At 36.3% G+C, this 18,944-nt stretch overlaps 1 protein-coding gene across 1 annotated transcript in view; it reads right to left on the reverse strand.

The window, feature by feature from the left end:
• Positions 1-18,944, reverse strand: part of CARNMT1 (carnosine N-methyltransferase 1) — a 41,155-nt gene that overhangs the window by 11,098 nt on the left and 11,113 nt on the right. The window contains exons 4-6 of the mRNA XM_065908438.1: positions 9,550-9,690; positions 8,429-8,607; positions 6,312-6,425 (exon numbers count right to left, since the gene is read on the reverse strand). Coding sequence (XP_065764510.1) covers positions 6,312-6,425; positions 8,429-8,607; positions 9,550-9,690 — 434 coding nt within the window. The remainder of the gene's footprint in view (positions 1-6,311; positions 6,426-8,428; positions 8,608-9,549; positions 9,691-18,944) is intronic.

Consider the following 18,944-nt stretch of genomic DNA (forward strand, 5'->3'; position numbering starts at 1 on the left):
GAATCTGGGATACGTTGATTTAAATCATTTATATCCTTAAGGTTCTAAAAGTTCCAGTTAAGAGACAGTGATTATTAGACTAGATGAAGTGAAGTGGAAGTTACTCAGATGTGTAAAACTCTTTGCAACCCCATAGACTATACAGTCCATGGAGTTTTCCAGGTCAGAATACTGGAGTGGGTAGCCATTCCCTTCTCCAGGGGATCTTCCCCAACCCAGGGACTGAACCCAGGTCTCCCTCATTGCAGGTGGATTCTTTACCAGCTGAGCCACCAGGGAAGCAAAATTTAACTATATGCTGTATATAAGAGATACATCTAAAACATAAAGATACAGAAAGGATTTAAGTATTGAAACATGTAAATTATGATATGTGAAACAAATCGCCAGTCCAGGTTGGATGCATGATATAGGGTGCTCAGGGCTGGTGCACTGGGATGACCCAGAGGGATGGGATGGGGAGGGACGTGGGTGAGGGATTCAGGATGGGGAACACATGTACACTCATGTCGGATTCATGTCAATGTGTGGCAAAACCAATAAAGAAAATAAATAAATAAAACTGGAAAAAGAGAAAAGAAAAAAGATCCACCATACAATTACTAAAAGCTCCGTAACTATATTAATATGCCCACTTAAATAAACATGGCTTGCATCCGTGCAAAACAGACAGCCGGCACCCAAACCCCAGCAAAAAGCTTTATAGGCAGGGTAGGGAGATGCTGCAGGTAGAAGTAGGGTGACTGGCGGTCACTGTCCAATCATTTTCCAATGCAGACTTTTGATTAATCCTCTTCTTTTCGGTCCTGCATTTCATCCTCACTCTTTATTACGCCATGCTTTAATAAATTCTGCTCCTTTTCCATTCAGTTTTTCCAGTGAATTAAATTTCTGGTCTCCTGGCTAAGCATGGTCTGGAAATGGGCATAAGGTGGGTGTCTTGGTTACATAAGAGGTCAGCTATTCCCTACATAGACTTTCAATTTATGTTTGTTTCATTTGGTGCCTCATTTTCTATGGTTATTCCAGGCCAACTGGCTATATTCACATTGGTTTCTTTGCAAAACTTATCCAGCTACTCCATCTTCTAAAATATTGTTACATTCTTTTGTCCCCTGATGACATCCTGCCATTCTTTATCCATGTTTATAACTTTTTATAAACTGTTAACATGATCTCAATGAGGAACTAATGTATGTGTCCAATCATCTATCTTTTATAGGCAATCTCTCATGTTTTTAAAAATTCTGTAGCTTTACAGTGCTCTAAACTCTGATAGGCTCCATTTCTCATTACACATTACAAAGATCCCCTTTGGTACTTTTAACCTGTTAATTCTTCCAGATGAAGGTAGATTCACTTTGGCAACTGCCTGCCTTCCACTTTCCAACTATGTATCAGGGCATGAGTGTACACAGACACACACACACACACACTCCTGCACCCCCACTTTTAAAACTAAGTTACATATAATGCATTTAAGGGGTACTAGTCACCATGAAAAACAGGATGCATAGGCATTTTCCTGCATTTTGCCAAATCAGAACCTTTCCCAAAGGATATATGCATACATAACAGTTCCCTTGAAAAGCTCACTAGTTTTCCCAAACCTGCAAAACATTCAAGTGAGTACCTTAAATACCTCTCAGAGCATTTTATAAGTTAATAATATTCCCAACTCTAATTTCATACACGATGGCAAATTTTTCATTATAATTTAACTTCCAGCATAACTTTTTAGTATTCCAGAATGGCTAGTGGGCACATTTCTCATTACATATGAATATATTGACATTCTGGTCTATATAAGCATCAGTTCAGTTGCATCCAACTCTTTGCGACCCCATGAACCGCAGCACGCCAGGCCTCCCTGTCCATCACCAACTCCCAGAGTTTATACAAACTCATGTCCATTGAGTCAGTGATACCATCCAACCATCTCATCCTCTGTCCGTCCCCTTCTCCTCCTGCCTTCAATCTTTCCCAGCATCAGGGTCTTTCAAATGAGTCAGTTCTTCACATCAGGTGGCCAAAGTATTTGAGTTTCAGCTTTAGCATCAGCCCTTCCCATGAATATTCAGGACTGATTTCCTTTAGGATGGACTGGTTGGATCTCCTTGCAGTCCAAGGGACTCTCAAGAGTCTTCTCCAACACCACAGTTCAAAAGCATCAATTCTTCAGCACTCAGCTTTCTTCACAGTCCAACTCTCACGTCCATACATGACTACTGGAAGGACCACAGCCTTGACTAGATGGACCTTTGTTGGCCAAGTAATGTCTTTGCTTTATAATATGTTGTCTAGGTCTGTCATAACTTTTCTTCCAAGGAGTAAGTGTCTTTTAATTTCAAGGCTACAGTCACCATCTGCAATGATTCTGAAGCCCCCAAAAATAAAGTCTGTCACTGTTTCCACTATTTCCCCATCTATTTGCCATGAAGTGATGGGACTGGATGCCCTGATCTTAGTTTTCTGAATGTTGAGCTTTAAGCCAACTTTTTCACTCTCCTCTGTCACTTTCATCAAGAGGTGCTTTAGTTCCTCTTCACTTTCTGCCATAGAGGTGGTGTCATCTGCATAAGTTAGAGTGAAATTGTCCCCAAGGGGCTGGGGACACATTCTCAGTTTACAGATGAAACTAACTTTCCAAGTCCACATGACTGAAGCCCAAAACACAGGAATGTTATGAATTTACCAATGTGAATGCCATTTTATCATCATGTCTCTTAGCAGCCAGTCAATCTTCTGTGGCATCTTACTCTGATCCTTATTTCAAATTCTAAAACAATACATCCATTTATACACATAACAGTTAACTCCAAGTGAGGAAGAAGCACTAGATTCCTGCCCTTGTAAAACTTAGAAACTAGTAGGGGAAACAAAATGATGAGTGACTACACCACAATGCATTAAATGCTGACAGACTTGTGAGAATATAAAAGAGAAATAACATAATATTTAACCCAATCTGAAAGGATCTCCTGAGCAGTGTTAAAGAGCACATAGGGAAGAGCCAAATGAAAATCAAGAGGAAACAGAAAGGGCTTTCTAGGTCAGAAGACTAGTACCTGAGGTAAGGACAAGGAAGGGCAGCAAAAACAAAACAAAACAAAAACATGAAGCTGGGACACAAGACAGAAGAGAGATCACAAAGGGCCCTGTACACACCCAGAAGGGTTTAGGTTACCAACAAAGCTAGACTTTCATGCAGGAGAGATCTGATAAGAATAGATTTGCACATTGGGAAGACCACTCTGGTGGTAAATGGAGAACTGAAAGGAGGGTAAAGCGTTGAAGATAACTTACAAGTACAGTGGTTGAGAAACCCTGGATTATAAAGAGATATAAGAGCTATTAAGGAGTTTTAGGAGGTAAAACTTATAGACTGACTAGATGCACAAGGAGAAGAGAGGTTAAACGCCTATACCAGTTTTCTGGTTGGGGAAATCTGAGTAGATGATGGAACACAAGAGGCAAAGGGGAAGCATGGGCATCATTTCCTCCAGGCACATGCATTAGGAAGCATCTGTGGTGCATCCAAGTTGGACACACTGGCTTGGAGCATAAGAGAAACTCCCTGGTAAGAAGAGTGGAAGCCCTCTTCTTAACTCATCTCATGTTAACAAACATGCTGCATTAACTGTGATGCCAATGACAGACCACAGGCCACACCTCAGCACATCTACTCTTATCAAACAGTTTACTTACCAAAGGCCACATGTATTTGCTCCAGGCAGTTGTAACTGTTGTTGTTATATAACTTAATAACATATTAATAAACCAATAAACGTTCAAAAAGAAAGTTTCTATGAAAGTTAAGTCAAATGGTCTGGAAATACACAGAACCTTACATAACTCAACAACTGGTATGAAAAATTTTAGACACAGAAACACACAGTCAGAATAAAGGTAAGTTATAGCCTGACCCAGTACGAGCCTGCAGAGGTAGCTGATTAGGCAGTCAAGGGGTTGGATCTGGGCTGTCAGCCCATCTGCTATATATAAGCTCCACAACTTTTCTGCTAGTTACTTAACCCAAGATGCAGTTTCTTCAACTATATAGTAAACCCCATTTCAACATATGGTTGTTCTGAGACTACACAGATATTTTGTAAGTGGCCAACATTATGCCTAACCACAAGGAAGCAAATACCCAGTTGGTAATGCTATCTTTTAGTCATTCCTTCAGAAAAGGAGTACTTCTCTTTTAAGGAAGACTCAAAAGTTTGAGATACTTGCTTCATATCATGGCTATATATTACACTGCTCTCATCTGTCCTGTGGACTTCTAAAAAGAAGTCTGGAAAAGACCTACTATGACCTGGAGGCTTAGACCTACTGACTACATCTCTGGTAAGCTAAATCATTAAAGAGAGCAAGTGACAGAACCTACCAACAGAACTACACAAATACTCAAGACCAAGAACTCAATATTTACTTGACTTTTATGTATATAGTCTTTCTTAATAAGGATTATCTATCTTACTAAAAAAGAAAAGTACATTTACCTTAATTATCATTATTTCCCCTTTATTTTAAAGGAACAGGATAAAATGGGTAATTTCCCTTAGGCTTCGGATGGAAAGGACCATGTGATACTCATCATTTGATTTCTAGCAACTAGCAATAAGATGCAGTAAAAAGGTTTTTGCATAAATGAAGTTATATTTCTACTCTTTCTTAAATTTAAAGGAGATACATAAGTTATCATACCTCCTCTTTCCCCATACATATATACACCGGGGAGGAGGATTTCATGGGAGAGATTAAGTGCTTCGCCTCCAATGTTTCATTACAGAAATTTTAAAAGACCACTCTCCTGAAAAGAAGTGCTGTTTCTCCATGGAGTGGAGAATTGGGAAGATGAGGGTATGATTATCATTGAATTAATAATTAGTACCTCTTTGGGCTTCCCTGTAGCTCAGTCAGTAAAGAATCAGCTTGCAATGCAGGGGACCTAGGTTCAATTTCTGAGTCAGGAAGATCCCCTGGAGAAGGAAATGGCAACCCACTCTAGTATTTTTGCCTGGAGAATCCCATGGACAGAGGAGCCTGGTGGGCTACAGTCCATGAGCTCGCAAGAGTTGGACACGACTTAGTAACTAAACCACCACCACCTCTTTGAAATTATGGCTGCTATGAGACTGACCTAGTATGGATATAACTTTTGGGGGTTCCACTGCTTTTGGAGGGACTAGCTATGATTGGAGGAACTGCACCACTAACTAGAATGCAGTGTAAAGTAAACTATGAAGGTTTTAAAACATGTACAACATTGCAAGAGAGTTCCCTTTTCTCCACACCCTTTCCAGCATTTATTGTTTGTAGATATTTTGGTGATGGCCATTCTGACCAGTGTGAAGTGATACTTCATTGTAGTTTTGATTTGCATTTCTAATAATGAGTGATGTTGAGCATCTTTTAACGTGTTTATTAGCCATCTGTATGTCTTCTTTGGAGAAATGCCTGCACTGTTGGTGGGATATAAATTGATACGGCTATTATAGAGAACCTTAGGGAGATTCCTTAAAAAAGCGAGGAATAAAAATATCATACAATGCAACAATCTCACCATGGTTCCAAAACCATCATTGGAAAAGACACATGTACCCCAATGCTCACTGCAGCACTGTTTATAAGAGCTAGGACATGGAGGCAACCTAGATGTCCATTGACAGATGAATGGATAAAGAAGTTGTGGTACATATATAATGGAAATGCAAAGTAAATTCTGATGAAGTAAATGAACCTAGAGCCTGTTATACAGAGTGAAGTATGTCAGAAAGAGGAAAACAAATACTGTATATTAACGCATGTATATGGAGTCTGGAAAGACAGTACTGATGAACCTATTTGCAGGGCTGCAGTGGAGACACAGACATAATGAGCAGCCCTGTGGACGCAGTGGAAGAGGGAGAGGGTGGGACGAATTAAGAGTAGCATGGAAAAATATACATTGCCACATGTAAAGTGGATAGCCAGAGACAATTTGCTGTACGATGAAGGAAACTCAAACCTGGTGCTCTGAGACAACAGAGAGGGGTGGAATGGGGTGGGAGATGGAAGAGAGGTTCAGGAGGAAGGGGGCATATGTGACATATGGCTGATTCATGTTGATGTATGGCAGAAACCAACATGATATTATATAGCAAATTATCCTCCAATTAAAAATATATTATGAAAAAAACCAAACGTAAAACATAATGACAACTTTCGTGAGTATTTAGTACTATGTGTGAAGTTACCAAATGCAGGACAGCTATAAGTACTCAGATTAATGTAGAAGTTCTAATAAATACTGAGGAACTTACCTAGATTTATCCAAATTCCACCTGGCTTGAGTATTTTCCATATTGTATCAATATAATCAATTACATTGTGAGCTGTGTCTATGAAGAAACAGGTAGCAATACAGTCCCAGGTATCTATTTAAGGAAAATCAAATTACTACATGTTATGCTATTTTGCCTTTCTTTTCATGAATTCTATAAATGAACCAGTTACCTCTTTACAGATATGAATATTTAACTGCAGAGGTATAGAAGCTAAACTCTTCCAATCAAATACTATAATCTAGGCAACCAAATAATCATTTACAAAATACACCGTCATTCATAAAAGCTTTTATTGCCAATTTGATAACGTAACCAATTTGGAAATCATTTTTGATAACCTGTATCACTATATCTTCACCAAATAATATTTATGAGTTTTTATTTATAATCTTTTCAATCTCTAGCTTTATTTAAATCAGTTATGATGACTCTAATAAAAATTTTAAGAATTAAAGATTTTTTTAAATTTAAAAATAAAACCAGTTGCAATGAAAGTAACAGTCATTTTAAGTTGTGATTTAAACCAGTGTTAACTACCAATTCTGGAAGGTTTCAAAAAAGACTGAATGCATCTGCTGCTACCTGAGAAATGAATGGTATCAAAATACACAAGCATCCACCAGTACTTGGGGGAAATGCCAGTTAAAAGGGGGGATGGGACAGTCAGCAGCAGAGGGTGAAAAGCCAACAGAGAACCGTTTGCCTTCTGGAGCTGGAGGCCATGGCTTGGCACAGAGACAGAGGAGACTGCGCTGAAAGTGGCTGTCTGTACAGATAAGGCCCTTCACCCAACCAGGGATCACCCTCCCCAGCTCCTCTTTCAAACCGTGCTCCAGAAGAGTCATTTTTACTTGCCAAAGCAATGTTTTTCATTATCTCACTTCTATTTTGAGACCCTGCTCCCTAACTTATCCTAACACCACGTCTCTCCTTGTACCTTCAGGGCAGGATCTCCAGTGCCAGCACTCAGGGAAAAACAGAAACTTCACCACCTTGTTACCCTCCTGCTCTCATCTCTCCAAGGCCTCCGGTTCCGCTTTGAGTACAATTTGAAGTCTTAGCTATGGCCTACAAGTCTGTCTCACCAAACCCTCTCTAACTGCACCTCCCATCACCCACCCACTGCTCACATCACAGCCAAACTGATCCTCTAGCTCTTCTTGAGCAGAACAAGTGTCCTTCACACCCCGGAATCCTCCTTCCTTTGCGTTTCCTCTGTCTGCAACACTTTCCCCCATATATCTGAATGACTTGCCTCTTCAGTCTTACAAGGTTCTCTGCTCAATTTTTAAGTCCCCCCTAAGAAAGACCTTGGTAATTCCATATAAAACAGCAGACCCTCCCCAGCCAATCATTATCCCCTTTATCTGCCTTATTTTCCTTCCTCACAATATTAATTTGTTATTGCCTCTCTCCAAACTAGAATATGGGTTCCCTGTGAACAGGACCTTTGTTTTCCTCATTGCTGTCTCTGCAGGACCTGGAATGTACCTCCTACTGCAGGTGCTCAACAAATTCCTGTTAAACAAACAAACCTGCTGACCCCTCAGCCTTCTTTTTTTCTTTTTATTGACAAGTCTCTCTCCTCTTTCCCCATTATCATCTCCCTTTCTCTAATGACTAGCTCAAATTTCTTCTACCTTTTGCCAGGCTCAAGTCCAAACTTCACAGTCTGATTGTAAAGGGCCTCCACACTCTGGAACCAACCTACTTCTCTAGCCTCATCGCCCATTAAATCCCACAAAGTCCTTTTTCCTTGTAGCCAGGCCGTTCCACCATCCCTGATTACCTACTCATTCATATCTTTGTACCTCTGAATGCCATTCCTCCCTATTCTTCAAGTCACTGTCCATGTTGTCTTATATTAATAAACCCAACAGAGTCTAAATTTCTCAACTGTAGATCCCATATTTCTTTATAGTTCCCATGACTGTCTTATAGATAACTCTGAAAATATTCTATTGATAAACTGTCACTGAACTATACCTTAAATTCTACCATCAAAATGAATAACAACTTTGGCTCAGTACAAAATTAGCTCATTAAATTTAGAATAAAGGATGTGATTTTTAAAATGCTTGCTTTGGACTTACTGCACTCTGAGTATATCTCCTGAAAATCTCCTGCTGTCATAGAAAAGTTAGAACCGGGAGGAAGACTGTGGGGGTCAACATCAGGGAAAAAGATGGGTCGAATCTGATCAGCTGACCTCCGGTTATTGCTAAACTGATGAATCCAGGGATAAAGCTTATATTTATTAATTTCAGAACATCTGTAAAATATGAGCATAAAATTCAGTGTTAACTAAATATTTTACCAAGAAAATCTACTTTAAATACCAAAATTTATAATCTGATCGAAGATTTACTTATATAACTAACAAAAGGGTTACCACTATACCCAATTATCTGAAACTCCACATATGCATGTAGATGAGTAACCAATCATGGATTAAAAGACAGAAACAAAATTAAGATAAATTCAGATATGCAAATGTGCTGTTCATTCAAATTTTTAAACACATACTGTTAAAACTTGAGCCCAAGTGAAAAACAGTCTAAGTATTTTTTTTTTCAAAAAATGGTATGTTTTGTTACCTAATTATTTTAATTTTTTTGTAACACTCTCCTTTTTACCTTTTCACTAACTTCTAACTCACACTGCTACCAAGACAACGTATTGTTTAAACAAGGCAGCTATTTATTTTTTCTCTAACATACCTCTTCTGGATTTAAAGACTATTTTCCACTACTTTATAAGTGAGGCCACAGAAGTTCTGAGAAATCTTTCCAACTCAGTTATGTGGAGTCATTTTATGAGAATTTGATTAAGTAAAAAAAATGTGATCACCACATTAAAATCTTATCCCACTGAAGAAACAAAGGGCTGAATAAGCTTAAGGAACAATAAGAAAACACTCCTTCCTGGACAATACTCAGCCCTAAATTCTGCAGAGAAATCATTTCAGTTTCATGAATACCCAATCACTTTTTAAAACATCCCTTACCCATCCTGTTCAACATTCTGTTAACTAGGCAACTAATTAAAGTAGTAACTGTGTAAGCAATTTAATTTTGATACAAGAAACACTTATATGATATATACCATAATTAGACACTATGCACTTCTCTTCAAATTCAGAATTTTTCAAAAATAGGGTAAGTCAATCCGATTCTGAGAAATTACTGTTTCTAGCAAAAAGTAAATTAAATACCTGTTGAGTACAAAGTTGGAAGAAAAAAGCATAAAAAAACTCCATTCATTTCCTTGACAAGCATAACCTAGCATAGCTATTTCCCAGGCCAGTCTTCCTAGTCCAGCACCAGGTACCAGAATATTTACTTTAGAAGGATCCCTGTAATGAAATAAGGCAATTATGTCCAAACTCCTCAAAGGAAAGGGGAGGGAAAAAAAAGACAAAATCCATATTAACAATTAAAAACTTAAGATATTTAATAAGAATAAGCTCACTCAATGCTCTGACTTCTTAAATTTGAGAAATACTTCTAAATATCAATGAGAAATAAGCATATAAGGAATTATCAAATGTTAGCAGACTAGGGTTTTATCCCCAAAGTATTATTTTTCAGAAGAAAAACTGTCTTCTTTAAGACTTATGAAGATACGCCTAGCTATCACCTGTCTTAGAAAGACAAATCATTCCAAAGGAATCTCTGTACATACAAAGAAACTGAACACAATTATTTCAGCAAATGAAACAGTAAAAACAAAACTTTATTTCTATATTCTGTTTCTAATACAATGGTTTATATAGCCAAATCAAGTACAAGCAGATTTTAATGTGTCAGGTCTCTCTTTACAATCTGATATATTTCAGTTGGCAGAAGAATCTGGAGCTGGGATATTCTCATAAGGAAGATAGGGAACTGCTTTCTAATTGAGCACTGCTGCCGTTGTGGTTAAGTTGCTCAGTTGTGTCCAACTCTCTGCAACCCCATGAACTGCGGCCCGCCAGGCTCCTCCGTCCGTGAGATTTCCCAGGCAAGGATACTAGAGTGGGTTGCCATTTCCTTCTTCACTAATTGAATATACATAATGGCAAAGACAGCACACCATGCCACAGGTTTGCAACCAAACTGTTCTCCACTTATGACCATGACCTTACCATCACAGATCTCCTTTGCTATTACATCTGCCATTCTACTTTCAGATCACTAAAAAGCCTTAGCAAAGCAAAGACCTTTCAGGACTTCTGGCTCAATATAATCTTAAGGAAACTAAAATGGTATTCTTGTGGAAAACCAAAGAAAAAAGTATATAATCAGCTGTTATCACGTCAATGAAAAAGGAATTTCACTATTGTCTGTATTCCCCAAATTTAGCTCATAAAACAAATCCAGTTTCCAAATCTACTCCCATGAACACTTCTTTATCTTTAAACTGTATGGTCTTTAAGTTTGATGTGCTCCAAACAGCAACAGGACTTTTTACTAGCAGCTCATATGATAACCTTTAGCATTCCCGACTTTGAAAACAAACAAACAGAACTATGGGGCTTTTGAAAGTTCAGTCTACAAATATAGTAACAAGAGGATTTGTCTAGGGTCTTTCAATCTTAGATATATATGGAACATATATTTGTATAAAAACCTCAACGAAGTCTATTTAGCCTCTTTCACAGCTGAATTTTATATATACAATAAGGCATACACTGAAATTTGTTAAAAAATGATTTCTGACAAATAGGCTTATTGTGATTAGTAAGATATTCTTTAATACTTGACATGGGCAAACTAAAACCAAGGTGCCTTATAAAAGTTTTCACTAAGATAAAATAGAATGTTGCCTTTTTTTTTTTTTTTTTTAGAATGTTGCCTTTTCATTCCATATTATATACAATATGTCCATGTGTATGAACACTTTGATTTTTAATAAAGAAAATGGGAACATCTCATTTGGTTCATGCCTACCTATATGGGTTATCTAACATGAACAAACATATTTTTAACACTAGATTTTGAAAACCTCCTATCTGTAGGACACCATGCTGGCCCTTGTATAAAGGACCCATCATCATCTTCTACTCCCTTCTAGACCCAGCAAAACATTTACTCTCTAGAACTACCTCTTATCTTTTCTCCGTTTCTATTTGTCCAATCAAAAACATGCATTTTCCCCAAGTGGCTCTGTTCAGCAATTTTTTTTAAAAAATCAAGGTAATACAACAGAAAATATAAAGGATCTGGAAGTAAATTCATAGAATATTTAAATCTTTATCCAAATAATCAATAATAATCAATTTCTAAGAAAGTAAAAAGACTACCATGCAGAAATTAGAAATCATGCCAACCTTAACTTAAAGGAAAGTTGTATTAATAACAGTACTAATATTGATTTTGTTCACTTAAAGTTAGTTTTTTGACAGCTATTATTAAGTACTCCCGAGCTAATCAAGCTTATAGAACTCTATTCCTACCTTGTGGCAGAAAGTTTCTATATAGAACTGCTATTAAAAGGCTGTCCTAAAGCCACAGAATAAAGAATATAGCAAGCCTTACCTTAAGAGTTAATAGAGATTACTATAGATCTACCAATTATTTGTATTAAGAAAAAAAAGATTTCAGTAGACATACTAAAGGAAACACATAAAACAAACTTAAGAACTGAAAAACTGATCAAGAATCAAGCAATGAATGGGAGAATTTTTTGCCAAACCTTTGCTCTTAGAATTTTTTTTTCCTATTGGGTCTTCATATAAGGGATATTAACAGCATACAAGAAAAAGTCTCTAATCACAATGTATATAACACAAAGGGTTTCTAAAAGGCATTTTCAACTGAGTCTTTATGAAGTCTAAGGCATTTTCTACAAAAATAAGAGAAATGTAAATCTAAGTTTAGACCTTTTCGGTGAGCTGACTTTAGAAGTCCAATGCGCTATCCATTGCGCAACAGAGCCGGTTGGTGAGCTGACTTTAAACTTAGAAAACCAGGAGCAATATAATTAATATGTGCCTCAGTAATCAAGTGTTGCCTGCTTGAGATTCTTAGCAAAAAACTGGCAAGTAAACAAGTGTATGTAGTTATCAGGCTGGACTATGGATGAGCAATCTTTTTTGCCTTCTCATACTGTTCATGGGGTTCTCAAGGCAAGAATACTGAAGTGGCTTGCCACTCCCTCCTCCAGTGATGCAGGGAAAGACTAAAGATGGGAGGAGAAGGGGACAACAGAGGATGAGATGTTTGGATGGCATCACGGACTCAATGCACATGAATTTGAGTAGGGTCTGGGAGTTGGTGAGGGACAGGGAAGCCTGGTATGCTGTAGTCCATGGGGTCGCAGAGTCGGACACAACTGAGCGATTGAACTGAACTGATGGATAAGCAATATATTTACTACAAATGTAACACCTCTGGTAATAGTGGGAAACTTCCAATGCTCTTCCAGACAAGCAAGAATAAAGAGTACAGAGAGCCCTTGTGGGTTTGAAGAGGCCATGGTTGCACCGTGGTTGGCCATGTTTATACCAGCCTTTGCTCTCCAGCTATTTTACCGTCAGTAAATGCTGTTCTTGGGAGAAGTTTCCTTTATTGTACACAGAATAATTTTTGCACAGTACCTGCAAATAACTGAATTCCAACACACAAAATACTTTTTCTTGGTGTGTCAGCATGATGACACTTAGCTGACCCCTGGTGGTAAGTGTTATGTACAACTTTCAAGGGTTTGGTTCTATTACAATCACAATTCACATGGTGGAAGTCACTACCCACATGTGGCTACTAAATACTTAAAATATGACTAGTTCTATTGAAATATGCTACAAGTATAAAATAAATGCCAATATTCAAAGACAGTATAAAGGACTGTAAAATATCTCATTAAAATCTTGTATACTGTAACATATGTTAATATGTTTTAGATATACTGGGTTATTAAAGTATATTATTAATCTCACCTGTTTCACTTTTCATGTGACTACTAGAAAATTTTAAATGTATTTCTATTGAACACTGCTAGTCCATACAGAGAACTCATAAACACATAATTTTGGGCAAAAAACAATTGTGAAATGACATCACAAACCATTATATGATCTTTTAAAACATACAGAACACAATGTGTTATTCATATATGTATATATAAACATGTAGCTAATGTAGAAAGCTAAGATTACAGTAACAAATTTATGCTAGTTGTTATCTCCAGAGAGAAGAATGTGCTCTGTATGGTCTGCAGAGCAGTTTCAACTGATAAACAACAACAAAGAGATCTAAAATAAATATGGCAAAATGTCAAGGTTTAATAGAGGTGGATGTTGAGACACTTTATTCAAACTAGAAAATGGTTTAGAAATCAGAATTAGTGCCTAGTCCCTTCAGAAGTATGGTCCCAACTTAGTTATCTACTTCCAACAAAGAACTTCGTACGTCACCAAGACAACTTCTAATCAATTCCAGAAAACACTTTCTCACCTTAATCTTGAGAGCTCCAACATACCTGCAGAAACTTAAATGATCACCTTATCTATAAAGTCTTTCTTTTGCCAAATATCCCAGGCAAAGCTTTAACTCACTTCTCAGCGCTTTCAGTGCTTCATTCATACCTTTCTTTATTATGCCCAGTGCATCACTTTGCTTCTTTCATTTAATACAGGGGTCAGCAACTCTAACCCACTAGCCAGTCACCTGTATTTGTAAAAAGGCTTTATTGGAACACAGCCATGCCCATTCATTTATGTATTGTCTATGGCAAAATTCTCATGACAACAGCTAAATAGTCAGTAGCCAGAGACCACAATGCCTACAAAGCCTAAAATATTTTCTAGCTGGCCCTTTAAGAAAAAGCTTACCAATTCCTGATTTAATACACCTTGAACTTCTTTCCCAATCAGTACACAGAGCTTTCTTAATCTGTTTTATGACTAAGTAGTCCATTTAATACTATAAAATAATGCATCAAAATAATAATGCTAATTAAGGACATTTAGATTGCTTCCAATATCTTGTTATATAACATTAAAGCTAATATCTTTGGCATAAATAATTTCCATATGCAGGAGTTTATCTGTAGAAAGCTTTCCCCAAACTGAATTGCAAGGATCAAAACTGAATTTTGTTCAATGTTACCAAATTGCCCTTCATTAAATTTTACTAATTTTACTAATTTATTTTTCCACCCGCAACATGTTTCCTCATACCTTCAGTAAGTTATATAATTTTCAAATTCTTGCAGTAGATTAAAATGGCATCTTAGTATGGTTTTTATATTTGCATTTTCCTATGAGATTAAGCATGTTATATTTCTTTTTCTGTTTACTATTTACACTATTTTTCTACTAGGTTATTGTCTTGAATTGTTTTTCCACTTTTTTTTTTAATACTTGAAAAAAATTTTTCAAGATTTTTAAGTACTTGAAATCCTGGACTGTAGGCACTTGGGATCTTGATCAGAAAGAAATCTGAAATATTTATTTGTCTCTCAGCTTTCTGGATTAAAGAGATATTATTAATTATCATATTTATTTTATCTTACTATCTCTTAAAATATTAAAGAGACTATTTTCAGCCTCTAAACTACCTTTGCATTACTTGGCAATCTTCATTTGCTCTTATAAAATGGTTTCTTTCAGCTGAAAATAATTCTTTTATAACTTACATTCTTTATTTTAATCTAAGTGGAAAAAGCCATCTTCAAAGGATTTTAAAAGTCTTCTTGAAGGGTTAGACATATTCTGAGAGGCAAAGACACAATAGATTTACCACCCACAAACAAAATAACACTTCAAATTCTTCTAAAATAGACTGGGTTAATGAAACTAAGATCTAAAAACTACAATCCAGTAGTTTTCAGGATTCATAAAAGAATATGATTCTACATGGTTGTGATTTCCCATTTCAAACAGGACTTGAACCTAAGAATCTCTCTTTCCTTAGCAACTATAAACTCATAGCACTAAATTTCTGAAATAATAATAACTGAGGTATCTGGCGTTCAGCATAACTAAAAAAGCATTTCATTAATTTACAAACAGGCCCCAATACACATGTCAGTCTGTCAGCTTCAAAGCTGCTTATACTTGTAAACTTAGACATTTAAAAATTCTCAACAGGAACAAATTGGACAAACTGATAAGACAAATATGCTTACATAGGAAAAAAGTATTTTAATGACCACAAGAATATTTAATTTATGCATATTTAAGTATATTATGTTTTGCAAACAGATCTGTTAGAAAAGGCCTTTATTGAAATTTCAAAAAGAAAAGAACACAATCAAAAGGCTAGCTGACATAAACATTACTGATATTCAGCCTGAGTATAACAATAGCAAATTCACAGGTGTTTGCTGTGGCACAAACAGGATCCTAAAAATTTTATCTGAGACCCAAACTTGACCAGAATTTACCTGAATTCTGAAGCGCTACAATCATGTCCCTTTTTCAGGACTTAAGAGTTTACCTTTTGTGGCAAAGTTATGACTTTAATATGGATAAAGACTTTGCTATGTTTTGTTAAGCTTATATTTAAGGATTTTTGAAAAACTCATCTTATGTGCTCTAAGGAAACCAACCTAAATTAAACAAGCAAAACAAATGACAGAGGAAGAAATATGTAAATTTTCCATTGGGTACCAGAATGACAAAAAAAAAAGTTTGATATTTTGATGCACTTGATTTAAAATTCATACATCCCTGCCTACTTTTATAATATTGATTACTATCAGAGAAGGGAAATGGGTAACTGGGGAGGAGACTTTATATCCTTTGAAACCTTTGAAATTTTGAATCCTGTAAAATATCTATTTAAAACATTTTTAAATTATTCTTTTATATTAAAATAACCTGTTAGAACATTAAAGTTAATTCATTCTTTTCTCACCAGTCTACATTTTATCTGTCAACAGTAATAAAAATACTACTACCAACAGGTAAAGAACAGTAAAATAATACTTGTGCTAGTTCATTAAGTGCCTTTAACTGTGAGATCCCCTTTTACCATAGCTAACATTGTTATGCTGACAGGATACTATGGTAATATACATGATTCAGTGATCACTAAGTATGAATGAAATCATATTTAAAGTGCTAGAAATTATGCTGACATATGCATTTGGCATTCAGCCTTCCCAAAATACCCAAACTTTGGTATATTCCAACTGTAAAGAGTCTTATCTCACAATCTACTTTTCATAAACAAAGATATTTTGAATACTGAGAAATACTTGGACTTTATGTTCACAAAGGCTAATAAAATATATGATCTATTATTTTATAGATAGTACATAGAGTATACCAACTAGAATCTTTAAGATTTTTGAAAGCAGCAATATTTATAAAAGTTACCTAAACTGAAAACATTTATTTATAAAAACTACGAAAAATAAGGAAATATGAGACTAGATTATGATTTTAACAGTTGTAGAATATTTAATGTAGGACCACTGATAAAAATTAACAAAATAACTTGTAGCACTTATTAGAGTAAACAAAGGTAGCCTTAAAGAATAAAAGAAAATTATTAATAGGAAAAAGAAAAAAAATGATCACTTCATTTGACATAGAAAAGGCATTTGACAAATGCCAACATCCTTTCATGACAAAAACTCTCAGGAAATAGAAAAGAGGGAAAATTTCTCAATATCAAAAAAGGGTATTCATAAAAAACCTAGAGTTAAAATTACACTCAAAAGTGAAAGACTGAAAGCTTTCCCTTTAAGACCAGAAACTAGATAAGGATGTACTTCCAGAGATATTTAAATGGGAAAGGAAGAGGCAAAAACTACCTTTATTCACAAACAAGATGATCTTTTATGTAGGAAATCCCAAAGAATCAACAAGAAAGCTACTAGAGCCAGTAAACAAATTAAGCAAAGTTGCAACACATAAAAATAAACACATTTAAAAAAAATCAGTTCTGTTTCTGTCCATCGGCAAAGAACAGTCAGAAGAGGAAATGAAGAAAACAGTTCCATTTATATAACATGAAAAAGAATGAAAAACTTAGAATTAAATCTAACCAAGGAGATGCTACACTGAAAACTTGTATACTGAAACTTAAAAAACAAGGCTGAAAATATATTAAAGAATACCTAAATAAATGGAAAGACATGCTATATTCATGAATTAGTGCTAGTGTTAAATCACTTCAGGTGTGTCCAACTCTTTGCAACCCTGTGGACTATAACCCACCAGGCTCCTCTGTCCATAGGATTCTCCAGGCAGGAATAAAGGAGTGGGTTGCTATGTGCTTCTCCAGGGGTCTTCCCACCCAGGGATCAAGCCTACACCTTTTACGTCTCCTACATTGGCAGGTGGGTTCTTTACCACTAGTACCACCTGGGAAACTTTACTCACTAGTAAGATATCAATACCACCAGAAACAATCTACATATTCAACACAATCCCTGGCGATATTCCAACAGCCTCTTTCAGAGAAATAGAGAAACTGATTCTGAAATTCATATAAAATTGCAAAGAGCCCCAAAGAACTAAAATAATCGTGAAAAAGAATAAAATGTACAAATCATACTTCTTGACTTCAAAACTTGCAAAGTTATAGAAATTAAAATAAGTATGGTACTGGCATAAGGACATATAGACCAATGGAATAGAACAGAGTCCAGAAATAAATACTTACATATGAAAAAAGTGAAAGTGTTGTTGCTCAGTCCTGTCTTGACTCTTTGCAACTCTTTGCAACCCTAGGGACGGTGGCCTGCCAGGTTCCTGTCCATTGAATTCTCCAGGCAAGAATACTGGAGTGGGTTGCCATTTCCTTCTCTAGGGGAATCTTCCCAAACCAGGAATCGAACCCAGGTCTCCTGCACTGCAGGCAGATTCTTTACCAACTGAGCAATGCCAATACATGTCACTCCTGTGATTGTGTTACATTATAAAACACTCAATGAAGTCTTATAATGTAACAGAGCCAGATTACTCTAGAGACTTTCTTGCTAGCTTGAGGAAGTCCAAGAAGCAATTGTGAAGGCCCCCAAGGGAGTGTGAGGGACCTTCAGGAGCTGAGATAGGCTTCTAGCCCTCAAGTCAGCAAGAAGCCAGGGCCTATAACCACCATGAAACAAATTCTGCCAACAATCTGCATGAGCTTGCAAGTCTATGCTTCTACAGTCAAGTCTCTGGATGAGAACAAAGTCCAGCAGATATCTTGTTTATAGCCTTGTAAGATCCTACACAGAGTGACACCATGCCCAGATCCCTACCCACACAGAAACTATATAGTATAAATGTGTGCTGTTTTAAGCAATTAAATTTATGGTATTTTGCTGCACCAATATACATCTACCTTTCAGATGCAGCAATCTCACATCTAAGAATTTACCCTAAAGATACATCTCCAGCAATCCAAAAATAAACATGCACAAGGTTATTAACTGTAGCATTATAATTGCAAAATACTGCCAACTTCTTTACTTAAATAACCAAGTATAGGAGATCGAAGTAGTCTGAAACTGTTAAAAAAAAAAAAAGGATCGACTAAGATCTCCATGAACTGATATACAGCTAATTTAGGATGTATCATTAACTGAAAAAAAACCAAAGTGCAAAATAAAATATATATTATGCTGTGGTTTGTGTATGACAAAAGGGGATACCTAGAGAGGGGGAAAAAAATACCTACTTACCTC

Source organism: Muntiacus reevesi, chromosome 17, assembly GCF_963930625.1.
Source record: "Muntiacus reevesi chromosome 17, mMunRee1.1, whole genome shotgun sequence".
Lineage (NCBI taxonomy): Eukaryota > Metazoa > Chordata > Mammalia > Artiodactyla > Cervidae > Muntiacus > Muntiacus reevesi.